This window comes from Solea senegalensis, linkage group LG3, assembly GCF_019176455.1.
Source record: "Solea senegalensis isolate Sse05_10M linkage group LG3, IFAPA_SoseM_1, whole genome shotgun sequence".
Taxonomy (NCBI): domain Eukaryota; kingdom Metazoa; phylum Chordata; class Actinopteri; order Pleuronectiformes; family Soleidae; genus Solea; species Solea senegalensis.
Window position 1 is genome coordinate 19557806 of NC_058023.1, and position 18054 is coordinate 19575859.

The 18054-nt window shown below is 42.2% G+C and overlaps 1 protein-coding gene across 2 annotated transcripts in view; it reads right to left on the minus strand.

The window, feature by feature from the left end:
• Positions 1 to 10130: 10130 nt before the first annotated feature.
• The window catches only part of LOC122766453 (neuroepithelial cell-transforming gene 1 protein-like), a 34520-nt gene continuing 26596 nt past the window's right edge, over positions 10131 to 18054 (minus strand). The window contains exons 1-9 of one of the 2 annotated variants that reach the window (XM_044021320.1): positions 16956 to 17246; positions 14222 to 14329; positions 13943 to 14107; positions 13434 to 13496; positions 13050 to 13223; positions 12703 to 12960; positions 12442 to 12612; positions 12064 to 12250; positions 10131 to 11949 (exon numbers count right to left, since the gene is read on the minus strand). In XM_044021320.1, coding sequence (XP_043877255.1) covers positions 11507 to 11949; positions 12064 to 12250; positions 12442 to 12612; positions 12703 to 12960; positions 13050 to 13223; positions 13434 to 13496; positions 13943 to 14107; positions 14222 to 14329; positions 16956 to 17048 — 1662 coding nt within the window. In that variant the 5' untranslated portion in view covers positions 17049 to 17246 and the 3' untranslated portion in view covers positions 10131 to 11506. Of the gene's footprint in view, positions 11950 to 12063; positions 12251 to 12441; positions 12613 to 12702; positions 12961 to 13049; positions 13224 to 13433; positions 13497 to 13942; positions 14108 to 14221; positions 14330 to 16955; positions 17247 to 18054 lie in introns of those variants that run through there. The other variant, XM_044021319.1, reaches the window with a different exon arrangement.

An 18054-nucleotide genomic window follows, 5' to 3' on the forward strand; every position in this document is an offset into this window, starting at 1 on the left:
AAAAAATGTGGAGACAACAGAGATGAGACAGTGTCCAAATTGCTACAATGAGCAGAAACCTGAGACAAGCTCGGGCGAAGAAGCAGCTGGAAAACATCAGCACAGGAACAGAAAAAAAAAGGAACATTCAGTGCAAACAAACAAAGATGACCTGACGAGTCTGCAATGTGAATTTAATTGTGAAAAGTCTGACTGCATTGAGATGACGATCCTGTGTGTCTGTAAGCAGATCCTCAACAAATTGTTGTAAAAACGGGAACTGGATCACTGTCAGTGGGCAAAGTGAACAAAGCGAAAGTAAATGCGTCCACTCAGGACAATGTACTCTGGGTGTGACTGATGCAGTAATGTCCTTTGCATTATGCCTTACAATAGAGAGTTACTATATTTATATAGTCCAATATACAACTTTCTGCCACAAGATATCAGGAAAGAAATATTACCAATGTAAATAAGGACTGATACACACTCCTACTCTGTGTGTGAGTTAATCAAGACTCGTTGGTAACTGCTCTGGCTTTCAGTTCCACAGCAAGAAGTCCTTGTACATAAATATGCTGTGTTGTTTTCCGTCATGAACTCTTCTGTCATAAACATGGTCTATTTAATCTACGCAATTATGGCACTTTTCCATTCTACAGTTGTACCTGGTGCTTTTTTATACTCTGGCGAGGCTCCAAAGTGAGCTGAGCCGATACTAAAATGTGATGTCAAGAACCTGAAAAAGGTTTTACCTCGGGCAAGACGACTTCCCGCTCACTACAAAATAAAACAAATAACCGGCACACACCTGGCACTGGCCCACCTACGTGGCCTCCTCATTTTTCCAGTAAAATCTCAAACTCTCAACCTCAACCTCTGACCTCAGGCCTGCTCATCTGTGCACCTGCAGACACCGAGCCTTGGCCACACCCTGCGGCCTGCTAATGCTTTGCTGTTCCAAAACCTGTCTCTCTGCATTTTTGTGTGCGTGTCAGACAGACTTAATGTGCAGAAGTGATTTAGTGCTGCAAGAACATTGTGCTCAGTTTGGGTTCACACACTTCCGTATGATACAGTTTCAGTCAGGGCGTTTCTCTATAAGGTCAACAACTGCAGCTGTTAAAAGACGTCCTGTCAGAGTAGATTTTAATATGCAGCCCCATAGCTTGATCTGGCCCACACCCACCATTTTAACTGTAACTTCAAGTATAGGTAAATATGTGCAGATAAGGCCTCATAGGGTTAATTCATGTCTTTTTTATATATATATATATGTTGGGTTGTTGTTATTGTGTGTTTAGTTTCCTCCTCTTGTTTCAAAATGGTCTCATGAGCCAGTTTCACCTTTGTCTCATTTATTAGGTCATGTCATTGAGTTAGTGCCATATTTTATCAAGCACTATTTTTGAGTTGACCTCTTTTATTTAGCCCAGAATTGGGATAACAAATAATGCTATTTTTTCTTTGTGCCTTGACAACTAACATGTGTTACTCTTATCATGATGTACTTGTAGAAGAATAAAAAAAGAATTAAATATAAATCAAATCAAATTTCTTTCAAGTTTAACGGTAAGACTGGGTGACCTCATTGGTCTGTATATCAGGTTTCTTTATGATCTGTATTACATGATCTCAACATACAGTTATTCCCTTTCATGTCAGATAATACCTGGTTTATTTCTAAATGTTATTAAGTAACTATATAACTGTCAATTCCATGTATTTTTTTAAATCAATATATGTCTAGTATTTAATTTATAATACTTTTGCATTTCACAAATGTCTGACATTAGAATCAGATAAATAAAAAGATTTGTTCAGTGATCAGTGGATGGCAGTCTGTTGACATCACATTTCAGTATCGGCTCAGCTGGCTTGGAACCTCACCAGACCAGGTTAAAAAAAAAGGCACCTACCTATTATCCCTACTGTAAAAGCAAATAGTCGAACTGAGCCAAGTAGTGCCAGAACTGTATAGTGGATTACAAAGCTGGTTATAAACAATCTGGATATCTGATTAGTAACTACTAATAGTTTGCTTTTAGTCCACACCCTGAGGAGTGGATTTTTTGGGAAGCTTAAGTCGAGACTGAATAACTATGCAAGAGGTGCTGCTCTACTGCCCCAGAAGCAGGTTAGTGAGGCAATAATGTAAGGTGTCAATTCCAGTGATTGAGTGACAGGTGCCATTTTGCACCTGCATTGCTCTCAGCAGGTTTCCCACGCTGCCGGGAATGCACACTCACCAGTGTCATCATGCTTTTTCATTTCATTGAAGAGGTTTTTTTGCACGGCCTGTCGCACTTAATTTAAAGCTGAGGTAGGCAATACCTTTTTGTCATCATTATTATTATACATGTGACACCTACTGCTCCTCTTTCCTCCCATTCTTTTCTCTCTACAAAAGACATTTGTGGCAAACTGTGTTTATGATATTGGGCTATATAAATAAAACTGTCTTGACCACAGTGGATCATCTGCCTCCATCGTTCCCTGTCCCTCCTGTCCTCACTCAAGTGATTCAATAACTTACATATTTTAGTATTTCGTGCATTTTATAGAAGGGTTATTAGTTCATGACCTCGGGTCTACAGGGAGAAGCACAAATACAGCTTGTCTTGATGTTTGAAAGTGTATCAGCCGTCTGTAAATGTACGCCTGACTCAATAACCCTCTATACCTCTTATACCTTTTAAAGGCATGTAGAGTAGGAGGCAAAAAATCAGAAAAAATCAAAACCTCAGATCCTAATCCCAGCTCTTACTGTACATCTAATGCAATGTCATGAACATTCTTAAAAAGGAAGTTCAGGCAGAGTTACATAAAGAGCTCTGAGGAAAGTTCAGTGAAATATTATTTAATGCAAGTCATTAATCATCTACATTGTGTGTGTGTGTGTGTGTAGTCGAGCAACGCCTCCACCAGATGCACATTGAACATTCAACAGTGAACGTAACTGCAGTTGTGAGTGATGTGATGCATTTAAGGAGCAGATGTGGAGACTCAACTGTACGTCTGAGATTTCAGCCCTGTCTCCCAGTCCTCTAAAACCCATTTCACACTAAAATTTCAACCCTTGTTGGCTACCCAGGACTTGCTAACTCGCTACAAAAAGCTAAATAGTGTAAGCTATTTTTATTGCCAAGTACAAAAGGTTTATAAAGGAAGTTGCCAAAGCCAGCACACACACACATACATATCTTAGTGAGGACACACCATTGGCATAATGCATTCCCTAGCCCCTTACCCTAAAACCAGGTCTTAACCCTGTCTTTAAAAAGCTCTATAAAGTTGTGGGGCCCAGACAAAATGTCCCCACAAAGACAGGTTTGTAGGTTTTTGGACCTCACAAAGTGTAAATATAAGTTTATACTCTATACCCCTCTTAACCATCATCACTTCCTTTCACTGTGACCTTCAAAATCAAAGCACTGGCATTGGCTCCAACAACTTCCTGTTTAAACCTTTTGCACTTGGCAATAAAAAAAGTCACTTACAATCACTGAGAAACACCATGGAGTGACAGTGTTAGTCTATTTTGTATCTTTTACTTCAGTCCCTCTTTTAAATCATCCAGTTTATTGTTGTAAAAAGCATGGTTCGCTGCAAACATTGATGGCTAACAGCTAAGCTAACGACTATGCTAACAACTATGCCAACGATAGCTAAATGAACACACACCATGCAGAAATTCAAACTGATTCAAATGTTTAGCAGATAAAGAGGAAGAAATAAGTGTGTTCACTGGGGTCTTGCACTCCCAGTGATGCCGATCAGAGCCGATAAAAAACGTTTGTACGCCGCAGAGTCATTTGACCCGGGAGTGAATTGTGATTAAACACATTCCCACATGTCAAAAACCTGTTTTTTAAGTGGGTTTTAAGTGGAGATGATGAATAATTGGTTGGAGTGGCAGAGTGGAGTTATCGCACACTCAGATCAGGTGTTAGCAGGTGACACTTGCCAATCAAATGCTCAGTGGGGCCGATTATGTGTGAACAAGGACTTAAGAATGTTTTATTGGAAATGTTATCTGAGAATGTGGCTCCTTTAATCCCCACTAGACTCCTATATGAATATTTAGGAAATAATTCCACAACAAGTCCTGAGGCAGAAAATTGCCACCTGCGGCTCCTGATGTAGACGTGGAAGATTTACAGGACCATTTATGGATTGTGGAGCTTCTAAATAAATGAAGTCTCAGTGATAATCTCACATTCTCAGGTTGCCTCTGGCTCAGAGAGCTTTGTTTTCTCAACTAATCCTTTATTTTCTCCCTTTTATTTAGAAAATTTGGAGGCTTGGACAGGGACAAGAGCACTAAATTATCTAGTGACAGTTTTTTAAAACAAAGCACTCTCCATGGGGAGCATTCATACCTGACAGAGTGAGTCAGTGTGGTGAGGCGAGTGCGGACGGCGCTGCCAAACAGTTATTTTAGACGCTGCCTAATCTGTTTGTGAATGTATGATATGTGGAGCAGATTGTGGTCTGATAGCTCTTGTGACAAAGAGGGGAGTATATCAAAGCAGAGGCATTCCTCCCAAATTTAACCAAGCGAGAGTGCTCTCACGCAAAGCACTGTAATATGGAAAAATCACCTCCCCGTCCATGTTTGATAACTATCTTTTTATATGAGTTATGATGCTGCTGCTGCTGCTGCAGCTGCACAGGTTCTCTGTGCCTCACCTCAGCCAACGTCAGCATATAATTTCACTCACTCCCCCACATTCACATCAACACAGAAACACGGGGGGAGTTTGGCGTTGCCGACATGCAGGGAAACCACTATTAGCTCAGACTGAGACATCGCTGTCTCATATCTCTGAAGCTCTGGCCTCTTCAAGAGGAAGTGAAAGGAAGAAAGAATATGTACTGTTGTATTTACATTTCATTACTTAAAGTTCTAAACTATATGACTATATAGTTGAGAACTATAACTATCAGAATCAGCTGATCTTCTAACACGACTTTCTTCAACATTAAAAACCGAGTGGAAGCTCATCTTCAATTGATCTGACAGAGCAGAATAGGCTCAGTGGAGCAGTGGTCAGGTGTGGACGCTGGGCTGATGCATGATGATTGGAGGAAGTGTCTCAAAGGCAGAGACACTTTTTGATTGACAGCGTTGTAGAAACTTACACAACACCTGAACCTGTTGACAAACAAATAACAGCCCATTGTGTGTTATTTGCTCGGCGATATACAGCCCACTTCCTATTTGTACATATTATACACTGCGAATCCAAGGTGTCAAACTGGTGGCCTGCGGGTCACATGTGGCACCCCAATCGATTAAATGCGGGCCATCACTTAGGGTGCATCCACCAGCCCTTCTTCATAAAATACTGGTTTGTTTACTCGGAAAGTCCAGTTTGTTTGGGGAACACTGATGCGGACCAAAGAAGTGAATTCTGGTCCACCTAAAAACAGGTCTCGCTTAGCTTCAAGTGGAAAAACAGGAAACAGAAATAGATAGAAATATGAAATGGCTCCATGTTTTACTCTAATGCGGTGGAAACATAAGTTGCCCTGCATTAACCAGTAGATGAGCGAGTTTGTCTTGTTTTCTCTTTCAGTAATTATTGATGCAGCGCCACCTCAGGCGAGGAGGGGAATACATTATTCAAAAGGTTCAGTTTGTTTCACTGAAGTTCAGTGTGAAAACACCCTTAATCTCCTTTTAACAGACAGGCACAGCTGCCAATGAGGTGAATACAATACTAAATGTATTTGCTAGACATATTTTTATTATAATAATAATAAGAAGAAGAAGACATTTCGTTTGCATATGTAAGCTTGTTTCAATTTAAAATTGGAATGTTTCAAGTGCTGTTGTCCATATTATTATTTACTTGTTATTTCTTTTTTTATTAATAGTGTTATTTTGTATCATTTATATGGTTTTACCGTGACGTCGCTACGTTACTCTGAATCAAAACAAACACTTTTACTTTCAACATTTTGTGAACTGTCATCATGAATGTCTTGTATTGCCCACCCGCTACTGAGCAGTTGTTTTTTCACACTTTTTTCATTCATCCATTCATTCATTCATTCCTGCAGGGGAAACATCAACCGTATAGAAATAGGTGAATATTTGAGTGAGCCTTTAATTGTTCACATGTCTCTCTCTCTCCATCTCTCTCTCCTCACTCTTGCATCTTTTTTCTTCTTGGGGCAAAATAAGCTCTGCGACAAGATGATGTTTGTCAGAGTTAAAGAAAGAAACATTGAGCTGACAGCTCCTCTCGGAAGTGCGATGACTGAACATGTCCCCGCGCCGAAAGCGTGTTTTGACATAAACATGGAGTCTATAGGATTTAGTGAAATGCTGTGAACCTGTTTGACCCGCTGCCTCCCTGCTCTACTTCACCGTGCGCTTATGGTGTTTCTTTGTTGTTTGGAAAGCTGATCTACAACTCTCTGTGATCCTGGGAGTTTCCCAGCATCAAACCTGGGTATAATACTTTTTTTTTTTTTCAAAGTGGTTACCACATGCAAGCATGAAAAATGAGCATTAGAAAGACATAAAGAGGTGAAATAGCCGGTCAGGCTTTTGTGTTGTGTGCGTGTTGATGTCACAGACGGGCTCTGTGTTGCATTGTCTTCACTGTGAGTGGGGCTGTGTTGACCTTTTCACCATGCATGAGCTATGACTCGGTTAATTCATCGCCTACGTGCTCCACCAGCACTGACAGTGGGCCTTCAACAAGCTGCTGCAGTGTGTTGCTGTGCTTCATTTAAAAACATGCTGGACAACATCTCAACAAAAAGACTCTTTCATGTAGCAAACTTAACAAAAGTGGTCCAATGGAAGTAAAGAACAGAGGAAAAAAAGACTAACATACCTTAAGAAGGAGCAGGAACAGAGCAGGTGAGCTGGATAATTGAACACAGGTGAGCTGCATCAGGCAATCAGTGGACAAAACACACAGGAAGTAAAACTTCACACAGGAACTAAAACTTCATGCTGGAATAAAACTACAAAATAAAACTAACAAGATATATAAAAAGAGAGAAAACCAAGGAACAAAGAACTCTAAATTAAGAGCAATCAGTACCTGAAATTATTAAAACATAACTCAAATCAGCAACAACAAATAGTACAAATTAAATATTAATATCCATATACTGCAAAACTGTCCCATTTTCTCCCTGTACATTTAATACGAACATATTTTTAAAGAATAAATATCATTTATTGTTATTATTATTATTGTTATTACCTGAAAAAAGACAGTGAAACAAACATTCCACTTTCTAGAAGGGTTACAATTTTGAAAAAAAGGGGACAAACTGCATTTATTCACATCATTCAGTAGTTGTTTGTTTACTTTTACTTATGTATGTAGAAATTGATATATTGTTTTTAATCTTGTGTGTAAACGATCATCATGTGATTCCTGTTCATGATCACATCACATCATTGTGCATGATAATGATGATGAGAACAAACGTTTGAAAGGGAAGATAATGATAACAGTCAATGTCAAGGGTCAGGATAAGGGTATGATAGATAAGTAAATAAATAGTCTTGTATGGCTAAGGGTAATAACTTGTGTGCAAGATTATTAGGAAGAAGAATAAGAATAATTTTGGGACTTTAAGGGTAAATCAATAGCAATAATGAAGTCAATCACATCACATTCTCAAACTGTCCGCCCTATGTCAGCTGAGATTAGCACAGCACCCCCCGCGAGGATAAAGCGGTAGATAATGGATGGACGGACATCAAGTTTGTCAGCTTACATTCTGAGCAGATTGATTACTCATTTCTAACCTTCAGCTTCCTGTTACATGATGTGCAGTCCTGTATTATGTGTCACTTCCACACTGTCGTCCTGTAACTGTGTGTCTGAATCCGAGCAGTCAGGGAAGTTTCTGCTTCCCCGTCTCCTCCTCCTCCTCCTCAGAGACGGAAGCTGAAGGCTGTTAGTGGCCATCAAGGTGCAGGGTTTGTGGAATTCCTTCTTCTTCTTCTTTTTTTTTAGCGGAGGGGGTTGAGTGACAGTGACGACTGACTGACAGGAGCGTTCATCAACACACGTGAGCTTCACTTGTGTCAGTAGCACAGGTGAGCTGCTGACAGAGAGAAATGTGGTCTAATGGAGGGACTTTCCTGATGTCTTTGGGTCCTTGGATGATTCTCAGCAAAGTTATTGTTTTGTGGAGAGAAAAAACAAACAGGTCAATAGCTGCATGTGTTACATAATCTGTAACATTTCCAAGGAAAGGGCCTTGTTATGTAGCAGCAGCTACATGAGGTACAAAGAGACATGTAAGGTCAACATGGAGCCACTGTCTTTATACCAAAGCAACAGCAACTGTAGAGACTGTAGAGTCACATCGTGGGTGATCGTGGCGTACTTTACCTGTAACATGTACTGTTACAGGTAAAGCATACTAACTAAGTAGGCTTTCTTTGCTGTTATTGCTCAGTAGCTTCATAATTACAGAAGAAGACGAGGGCCACATGTGGACCATAGACTTGGCAAACCTCTTGATTCTGAGCAATCTCCCAGCATCAAACCATTTAACCATCACAATGACTCTGAAGCTGTTAAAATAAGGTTAAATCCTGCTTTCAATTTAATCCGAAGACACAAAAAGAGCAGATTACTGTGTTTGGACCGACTGTGTTTTCATTTCGCTTTCATAGATTATTATCGAACGTCTAAATAAAGATGTAAACCAGTCTGGTTGCTTGTGATCTTCCCTGTGATGCATTTCTGTTGTCGACATGTCACCATGATGTCAGATTTCTATATTATTAGGCTTTGACAAGGTTTGTAAAAATGACTCTCATCCTGCAGCATTAAACAATCTTAGGTGCGTATGTTCAGGAAAGTCTGACACGTTGTTCACACTTGCTTCTGTCTGACATGCGTCACAGGCTTCTGCCCATGAACTAAACAACATATTATTAACTGCGTTGCTGGGACATGTTCAGCTTCCATTAAAGTGAATGGCAAATGCTGACGTAAGACGTTCACATGGAGCATAAACTGTGCAGGCAGCAGCCGAGCTCTGCCAAGCAGACGGATTATAGCGGAGAAGAAAGAAATAATCTGCCTTTCTCATTTGTCTGCTTGGCACAGAGACTTTGTGTCGTGTTAACTTGAAACGAGGCCCAAGAACTTAATCTCTGTCTGGTGGTCACTTCAGCCATCTTACATCACCGCCATTAAACTACACAACAGTGTGCATACACACTTACCTGCCAGTTTATTAGGTACACCACTAGCCACCCAATGCAAATATCTAATCAGCCAATCACATCGCAGCAACGCGTTGCATTAAGGCATGTAGACATGGTCAAGTTCAAACTTAGCATCAGAATGAGGAGAAAAAACTTTGCAAACTTTCCACTTTCCATGTCCACACAGAATTGTTTTTCATCTCTGTATGTGGAAATGTGGAAATGCCCTGTTCCATATCAATCTAGGGTTTAACACATGCAGTCTCACATTCCATTCCAGGAGCAGCAATTTCTCACTTTTGTATGTCATTGTTCTTTTGGAGCAAGTTTCCATTGTCTCCTTTGCCCAAATCAAGAGCTCGCCAACAAAGAATCTAGTGGTGGATCTCTGTGGACATGCTTCAGCAAAAAAAAGCATGGTCTAGGCTTAAGTGACTGAACGTGACATGGTTGTTGGTTTGAGTATTTCAGAAACTCGGATTTTCAAGCACAACCGTCGCTTGTATTTACAGAAAATGGTGCAGTTTTCTGGGAGGAAATGCCTCATTGATCGTGGAGAAGTTGGAGAATGACAATAGTAACTGAAGATCATCTTTGAATGAACAACACATCAAATCTTGAGGCAGACAAAGCCGTCACACTGGGTTCCACTGCTGTCAATTTATTAGGTGTCCTTTGTACCTAATAAAGTGACCAATGTATGTGTATGTAGCCCTTTAACCTAACATCTGTATGGAAGTTATTTTGTCCCATGTGTTTTCCTCTTTAAAGCTTATAAACAAATAAACTGGACTAATTGAGCAGCGATTATTGAAAAAGCTAAACCTGACTAACATTTGACACTGGAAATGTTTCTCTTGGCATCATCATGAAGCAGGCATCTCATTTTCCTTTCTCCTCAAAGGGGTTTAAACCACATTCCTCAAAATGAAGACATGAAACCAACTTTTTCAGATGCAAATCTTACACAGACTTTTATTGTTCTTTTATTAAATACAGTTTGTGGCAAGCAAGTTGCCTCCTTTCATTTTTGTCCCATCTCAGCGACATAAACGTCTTATATGCACACATGCACAAAACCTTCTTCTTCTGTTGAACTTCCCCTACATACTTTTTCCACTCTTCTTTTACAATCCATCATTCAGATATGGTCAAGATATAATCACATCAACTCATACAGGAAGTTGCTGGATCTGCACATCTTGTTCTGACAATCTTTTATCTTCCAAAAACATGGCTTTATCCATCTCGTCTTCTCTTCTCTTCAGCCTTCACACAACATCCTTATTGTTTCACCGACAACTGTTTTACAGGTTGAACTGTTCATCCATCATTGCTGCCTCAACGGGTGCGAGCAGTGCCCACAGCTTAAGCTCCATGCAAGATACTACACTGAAAAGTATCATTCTGAAAAGTCACCTTTAAAAAAAAACAAAAAAAAAACAACCAACATGGCTCAGTTCAAATTGTTTGTGTCACAACAAAACTATTCTCTTCTCAGATTTGGTGTCACCATCGGATGATTGTGTTCAATCATAGTGATCTGAATTCTAACAGTGAGAATAATTCAATCTCGTCTGTTAAAGGTTTAAACGAATGCCTCTGACTACAGTATATGAAAAAAATAAAAGTGTTTGGGTCCAAACATCTGTTCTTTCAGGAATGTATAAAAAAATAAGATCATCTTATTTAAAAAAAAAAAGAAAGAAAAAGAAATCAGAGAACGTTGTAGCTTTGTGTATGTAGTACATCTTGTCTATTTGGGGATTCGTCTTCCTGTCAACATTTCAAATCTTTTCACCTAAATACTAAAACAGTGCTGCTTTATTGTGTCTAAAAAATAATAATAATAATAATACTACAATTAATTTCAGAATATAAAAATGTAAAACATTCATTAACTCCCCCAAAAGATGGTCTAAATAATATTTAAATATCAATTTAATAGTAAACAGGATTTGATGCACCACCTCTATCTTCAAGAATCCCACTCACGACACACACACACACACACACACACACACACACAGATCCGTGTGTGAAATGTGTGTGTGGTCTTTGTTATGCTTCCCTTTAAAGAGCAGGTGAACGGAGTGTGTGTCTCTCCAGAACACTGCGTCTCTGTGGGATGCACATGGAAGTATGGGTAAGGTAAATAGCTGCCAAAGAGGACAGTAACACAGAACACTGTTGTATTAATAATACACACGCACGCAGACACACATAAATACAAGTCCTGCGCTTCTTTGCGCTGTTTTTGACACAAATGTACAGAAAAAGAAAATGTCCGCCCTGGAGTCCATCATCTCCTGCAAACTCTCTTCACACCATAGTCTCTTTTCTCTTCCCTAAAGAACACAGAGACTTCTTGTCCTTTTTGGTTTTGTGCGTCGTCGGCGAGCAGAGTGGGGACGACGAGGACATCGTGGATGACGCGGAGGAGCAGGATGATGGGGACGTGGAGGTGGGGCTGGGGGTCGCGCTGTCGCACGGCGAGCTGGGCGCGGACTGAGAGGTCGGCTGCGGTGAGTTCTCGTCCGCTTCCTCCATGTGGATGATGGCCGAGACAGAGGACGGGCGGCGCTTGAAGCGGGCGGCGCTGGTGGGCGGGCTCGGCGTAGTGGGCTCGTTGAGGGGCCGGTGGACGGAAATGGCGCTCCGGAGGCAGTTGAGCCACTGCTGCTTGTGGAAGACATCGTTGACTTGCAGCGTGTGGGACTGCACCTGGCTCGGGTCTTGAGAGCGCACTTTGAAAATGTTTTTGGCTGTTAATGAGAGATGAGAAAGAAAGAAATTAGCAATTGAATATACTGCATTTAAAAGGAGACAAACTACAGTAAGTGCTATAAAAATGTTTTGATGTGGGGCAAGACGCTTACCTTTGTCTGAGTTGCTGAAAGCGCCTCGGAAGGAGCCGCCCATTCTGACGTCTCCGTCCTGCAGGTCTTCCAGCACCAGGTGCTGCACTGGGATTGGCTGCCGGTAAACCTGGAAACACTGGCGCTCATTCCTGGTGACGGGGCGGGTGAGAACCAGCAGCTCAGTAAACAGGAACACATGCAGCTTCTGGTAGGAATAAAAAGAACAAAACAAACCCAGAACTATTAAAACCAGAACATCGATAAATTACATACAATTACGGCACAACGTTTCCTGGAAGACTTCAGCATACTTCATACTGGTATGATTAGCTTATAGAATCAGCAGAGTAAGCAGTTACTGCCTGTGTGGCTTGTATTGGGGTGTGTTTTGCTCACCGTGCCGCTCTTGTTTCGCAGCTCGCCGTGACACAGCAGGCTCTTGCACTGTTCGATGCGAGGGTCCTTCTGCCTGTCGTCAAGATACTCCAGCTTGTCGATATAGTACTGGCACTCGGACTCTCCCTTCTTCATGTTGACGTCGGACAGAACTCCCTGCATGATGGTGATCTGAGCGCAACGAGGAAACAAATGATTAACATGTTCAGGTTGAGAAGAACGAGACGAGATAAAGATTCTTCCTGTGTGTTCTTGACTTACCGCTTCCTCCAGGCTGCCGACATCAGGGTGCTCTGGTGGAGTGTGCTTCAGTATCTCTTTGAGCAGGAGTGGGTACTTGACCAGGCGGGAGCGTGGAATGTCCAGGAAGCTCCACAGGTCCAGCTTCCTGCTGAAGGGTGATTCGAGGCAGCGCTGCAGGAAGTCCTGCACCCGTCTGTCCTGCTTCTTCTGGTCTAGCAGTGCTTTAGCTGCCAGCTGGTTACTGCAGTAGTCCTTGTAGGCGTTTAACCTGGGCAGCTGCAGAGGAAGAGGGGGAAACATTATAACCAACTGTCTCTGAGAGAGAATTATTAAGTTATTGATGCCGCAATGAGAAGGACACATACCCAGCTGACAACAATCTGTCCAATCTGACCCACAGTTCCGTCTGACCCTGTTGCTTTGGAGAGCTGAGCCAACAGGTCCTCATGCAGCGGGATGTAGGTATCCAGGTTACCAAAGATATGAGTGAGCTCCTCTTCCGACATAATGGAGAGCTTCAGCATTGGGTCATGGTACGCCTGTGAGTGGGAACAGAGCGGTTAAATAACAACATCTCGTTCAGCTAAACATGGGGATGCTAATAATAGCTCAGTGAAGGGCTTCAGGGTTACTAAAGAAATGGGAAGATATAATTCCTTTCTTTTTATAGTTAGCTGTGTGGAAGGCCTGTCAGACACTGATTTAATCTGTTTGTTTTAAATGTACTTGGAGGTTTAGAAAGTACAAACCTTGCGTGCCAGCTGGAGGTCCTCGATCAGGTCCTGTTCTCCACGAGACAACTCAAATATGGCCTGAGGAAGAGGAGGAGGCAAAGAGAAACACCTTTTTAGTGTTATGAATTATGATGCTGCATGACTGCAACAGAGAGTCATTATGCTAAATCAGAGGCTGCACTGCTGTGAAATGAGGGGGTCAACTCTTAAATGTCTCCTTTCTTTTTAGCTCACTGTCTTACAAAACCATTTAAAGTCTAACAGTTGGCTGAGATATTTGACATCTGCAGGACAGATGGGGGGGGGGCTGCATGGCTTCTGGCCCCATTTAGACTGTTTGACATAAATTCTACAGGGATGTGTTAAACCAGTCAGACAGGCATGTAGTATGTACTGATGTCTGGGTTTCTGACTGACCATACTCGTCTGTCTGCGTCTACACTTTCACCTTCGGTATGTCCACCGCGATCTACCGGTAAATTTGCCATTTCTACAGTTTTTAGCAATGTTTGTGTGACTCTCACCTCCTGCCGTTTGATCTCTTTAGTAGACAACGTCCCCTTCTGGTGGATGTCTACCTTCTCTGACCACAGCATGCTGTTCCTCCTTTTAGGCGGTGTGGGGGCCGCCGCCTTGCTGCAAGGCTTCTGGGGCACGCCCGGCGACTTGCCATCGCCCCGGAATGAGGCCTGCAGATAGGAAAGAGGGTGCCACCAGATGTCAGAGATGGAAATTCATTCATGGGAACGTGCACAATGGCGGAGACGTGTCCATTCCTTGGACAGTCAGTCACGGAGGATTACCTGGATGGTTTGGCCGAAGCGCCGGACGGCCCCATTCTTCACCGGAGAGATGAGGTTTGCTAGCGACGTCACCCTGCCGAGAGGACGGACACGCTTGTTGCTGGGTTCCTACAGAGGACAGAGAAGATGGAAGGGGAGATTAGTCAGGCAATTTTATCATACCTTATGACAAAAAGTCTCCATTGTGCAACAATGCAGAACAAATTGATCTGCAAAGCTAACTTGACCCCTTCACACGGACCTCGGCATTAACGGCAGATGCTTTCTTGTGACTTCCTTGTGATGGAACACATCAAGTCATTTATAATCATTACTGACTTCACTCCCCTATTTGGGGAAGGAAATATGAGTAGCTGGAGAAGCGAGCAGACAGACTGGCGGACCAGCGGACAGACAAAGATATCGTGGCGGAGGAAGCTGATCCAGCAGCTGTTGGCTCCATTATGAGAAGTGTCTTGAGCCAGGCCGGCCCACTGAGCACAAAGACCCTCTCTGACTGCTGATGTGCAGGGGAAGGGGGTCTGGAGGAATGCCAAGAATGCACGAGACCCTGCTCTCAGCTGTTCAACACCCCCCTCTCCTCTCACACACACACACACACACACACTGCTACTATCTAACTATCTAACAGCTACAGCTTCCCCCGAGCATGAATCTGTTTCTTCACAGTGTAGAATAAATACATTTTCACTGGGAGACAAAGCAGCACGGTGAGGAATAGTGTGTCAAAGTCATATCAAATGTTTAAACAGCGTGGCGTTGCAGGGGGTGCACGGCCCTGTTTTTGGCTGCAAGTCCAGACAGGCTTTCCAGAAAGCCTTGCGTGAGAGCAGCGCTACACCTGGGCCAGGTGAACCCCCTCCCAACACACAGACACACTACTCCCTCTCAACCAGCCCTGAGCTTGGGAGAAAGGAGAGAGGTGCTTGGCCTGGTGCCAACAACAACAGACCACAGGAATCAAAGAGCTGAGGATCTGAGGTAATGATGCTGGCCCACAGAAAGCCTCTTCAAAGACATGACAAGATGAGACAGCCATAACCATAATTGGCGTTACTAAAAATTTGCACTCCCCGCAGAACTTTATCACTAACTACACCCTAATGAAAGCCTGCTCTTTGAAATCGGTTGCAGAGTTTGAGCGTTTGCTTGATTCTCCTGACTCAGGCCAAATGTTTTCTGTTTTTTGTTGGTTTTTTTTGCCTTGGCTCAGCGAATCTGGGAAACAGAGCAGTTATTGAGGATCCGGGTCCTGCAGACACACAGCTGTAGAACAGATCCACTTAGGTCTGGCATGGCCTGAGAGCTGCTGAGTCTGTGGTTGCGTTGCAGTCTGCTGTGGCCAGGCCAGAGTCTCCACATGGAAATAAGATAGGATCAGCCAGACAGCCTTGGAAACTTCAGAGCTCAGCGGGCCCTCTAGTGGTGGAGTCTGGCTCTATCTGACGTACGAAGGAAGGAGCACATTTGTTTAAAAGTCTTGTTTGAAACTTCATTGGTCTGCTTCTAATCTGTAACCTTTTTAATAGCTACAGACAAAGAAAAGAGCTAAAGGGCAAAATTTGAAGGAGGGTGGGGGGAGGTTGCTAAAGTCAATATTGGAAAAGCGTGTTTGCCATTATGCCCTTCCTGTCTGTGTGAGACTGGCCCCAGAATAACAAAAGAACACTAAACCCTCTCATTGTGAATCAGCTGTTTGGTCAAACAGTGCAGGCAGGAGAGCTGCTATTCCTGGCACGTTGAGCAGGGAACTACAGTGAGTCTGGCACTCTTTTAAAAAAAATGACCCTACGTACAATGTGTGCTCTGTAACATCCTCAGCTAGAAACCACATAAACTTAATCCTGTGCGTCCCCTTTGATGTATACTGGTGTAGGCTATGAGCTAAGTCTCCCCAGATGTGTCCCTGTGATTACAGCACAGCTCAAGCTGATGGGAGCCAAGAACAGAACAGTCTGACCATAAATGAAAGAGTTGATGTCAGCACACGAGGGGAGAAAAAAAAACCTGCACAAGGCTAAAAGGGTGCCTGAGTTGCACAATGCTTTGGGAAATGGGTTTACTTCATGAATTGTCTTTACACTTCTCTTAAATCATGTGGCGTTTACTATGAATGAAATGAAGTCAGCTCAGTTCCAGAAAAGGAACCAATGCCGGCCTCAAAAGAGGAAGACAGCAGCTGAAGTAGAGACTTTTCCAGGAACAGAGAGGAGCACACCTGCACTTTGACTGTATCCCCCTTTAATCGCCCAAGGAATGCACTCAGGCTGTTAACATCAAAGACCTTCAACTTCACAGCAATGTATTCCTGGACAGGACTACATGGATGCAAAGTTGCTGACTGGGAATTTACCCCCCGCGGCTTCACTCTGTCCTCTCTTTGCGTATTGCACCATGGATGAGTGGTAGCTTGCTGTGGTGGGGGCAGTTTACGGTTCACTACTTCATTCAGATACAGTGCAAATCCAATGATTAACTTATCCAGGTTAGGTAGTGTATCTCAAGCATTGTTGTAAGTGCCTCAGTAAAAGAGTTCAAAGTCTGATCTCAGGCCAACTCAAAAACAAACATTGTGCACCCAAGTAAGATAAAAACAGGGTTAGGCCACTGATTCACTCAGTGTGACACAAAGATATGACTTCATCCTAATTAGTTCTGGTCAAACATTAACTGACAAGACACGGGTGGCAAAAAAAACAAAGCAGAAATACCACTTTTTCTTTTTCAAACTCACCTCTGACTCTTTGTTAGCTTGGTTCTGGTAGTCTATGACCTGCAGAGTCCGTTTGATAGGCACCAAGCTACCCAGTTCATCGTAAGCCACCATAGCTTTCAGTAAAATATCCTTTTGTTTAATCCGGACTGGCAAGTCAGCTCCAAGTAATCCACATCAGAGAAATAAATAAATAAATACAACTTTCCCCTTGTTGTTGCCTTCTTTCCTTCAGGGGATGGAGCTTTTGAAAGCTCTCTACACACACACTCACACTTACTTTCTAAGCTTTGGTCTGAGGTGTGCATGGGGGAGAGGGCTTTATACTGGAAAGACAGACAGGGAGGAGCCTCGGATGAGGCGGGACTGGGTTTACTTGGAAGTGAGCAGAGGCTGTGAACGCTGTTGATCCAACCACTCTGGGGGGAGAGAGTGAGAATTCATAAATACAGGGAAAGTTCACTGTTTACCGACATGGTTGACACAAGCAAGGTCAGAGAAAACTCTCAGGAAGACTGAACCATGTCTCTATAATAATACGGGTTTTGCTTAGAAAAAGGACTTGCAGAATGACTGGCCCAGAAGTAGATTCTGGTATATTGCTGGTTTATTGTTTCTTTGGTGTGCTGTTTTTTGTTGATGCATATCATATGCATGCAATAACAAGAGAATAAGGTAAAAAAAAGTAAGGATTAATGAAAATGCTATTAACAAATAATGTAGGTACATCAATTCAAATTTAATACAGAAAAATAAAAGAATGAATACATATAGTAAAATTACGTTGTATACATTTTGGTATTAACACACCTAAAACCAATATTAATTTGTTTTTACAGAAATAAACATTATAAGTGAAAACCTAGACTAATTAAGTATCTAACCATCCATCTGTCTACACAAAGGTCAGAATATCAGTGCTCACATTTATAGATTTATTTGAATTAAAATACAGTATATTTTGATCCACAGCAGTAAAGAGCAGTTTTTAATGTAAGTTAACCCTGTCTTATTGGTTTGTTGTTAAAAAATAATCTCTTTTTAATGTCTTTTAAAATTGTCTCTTATTTCCATCTCTTGTTTTATTACTGTGTGTTGTTTGACTTCCTGTATGTCCCCT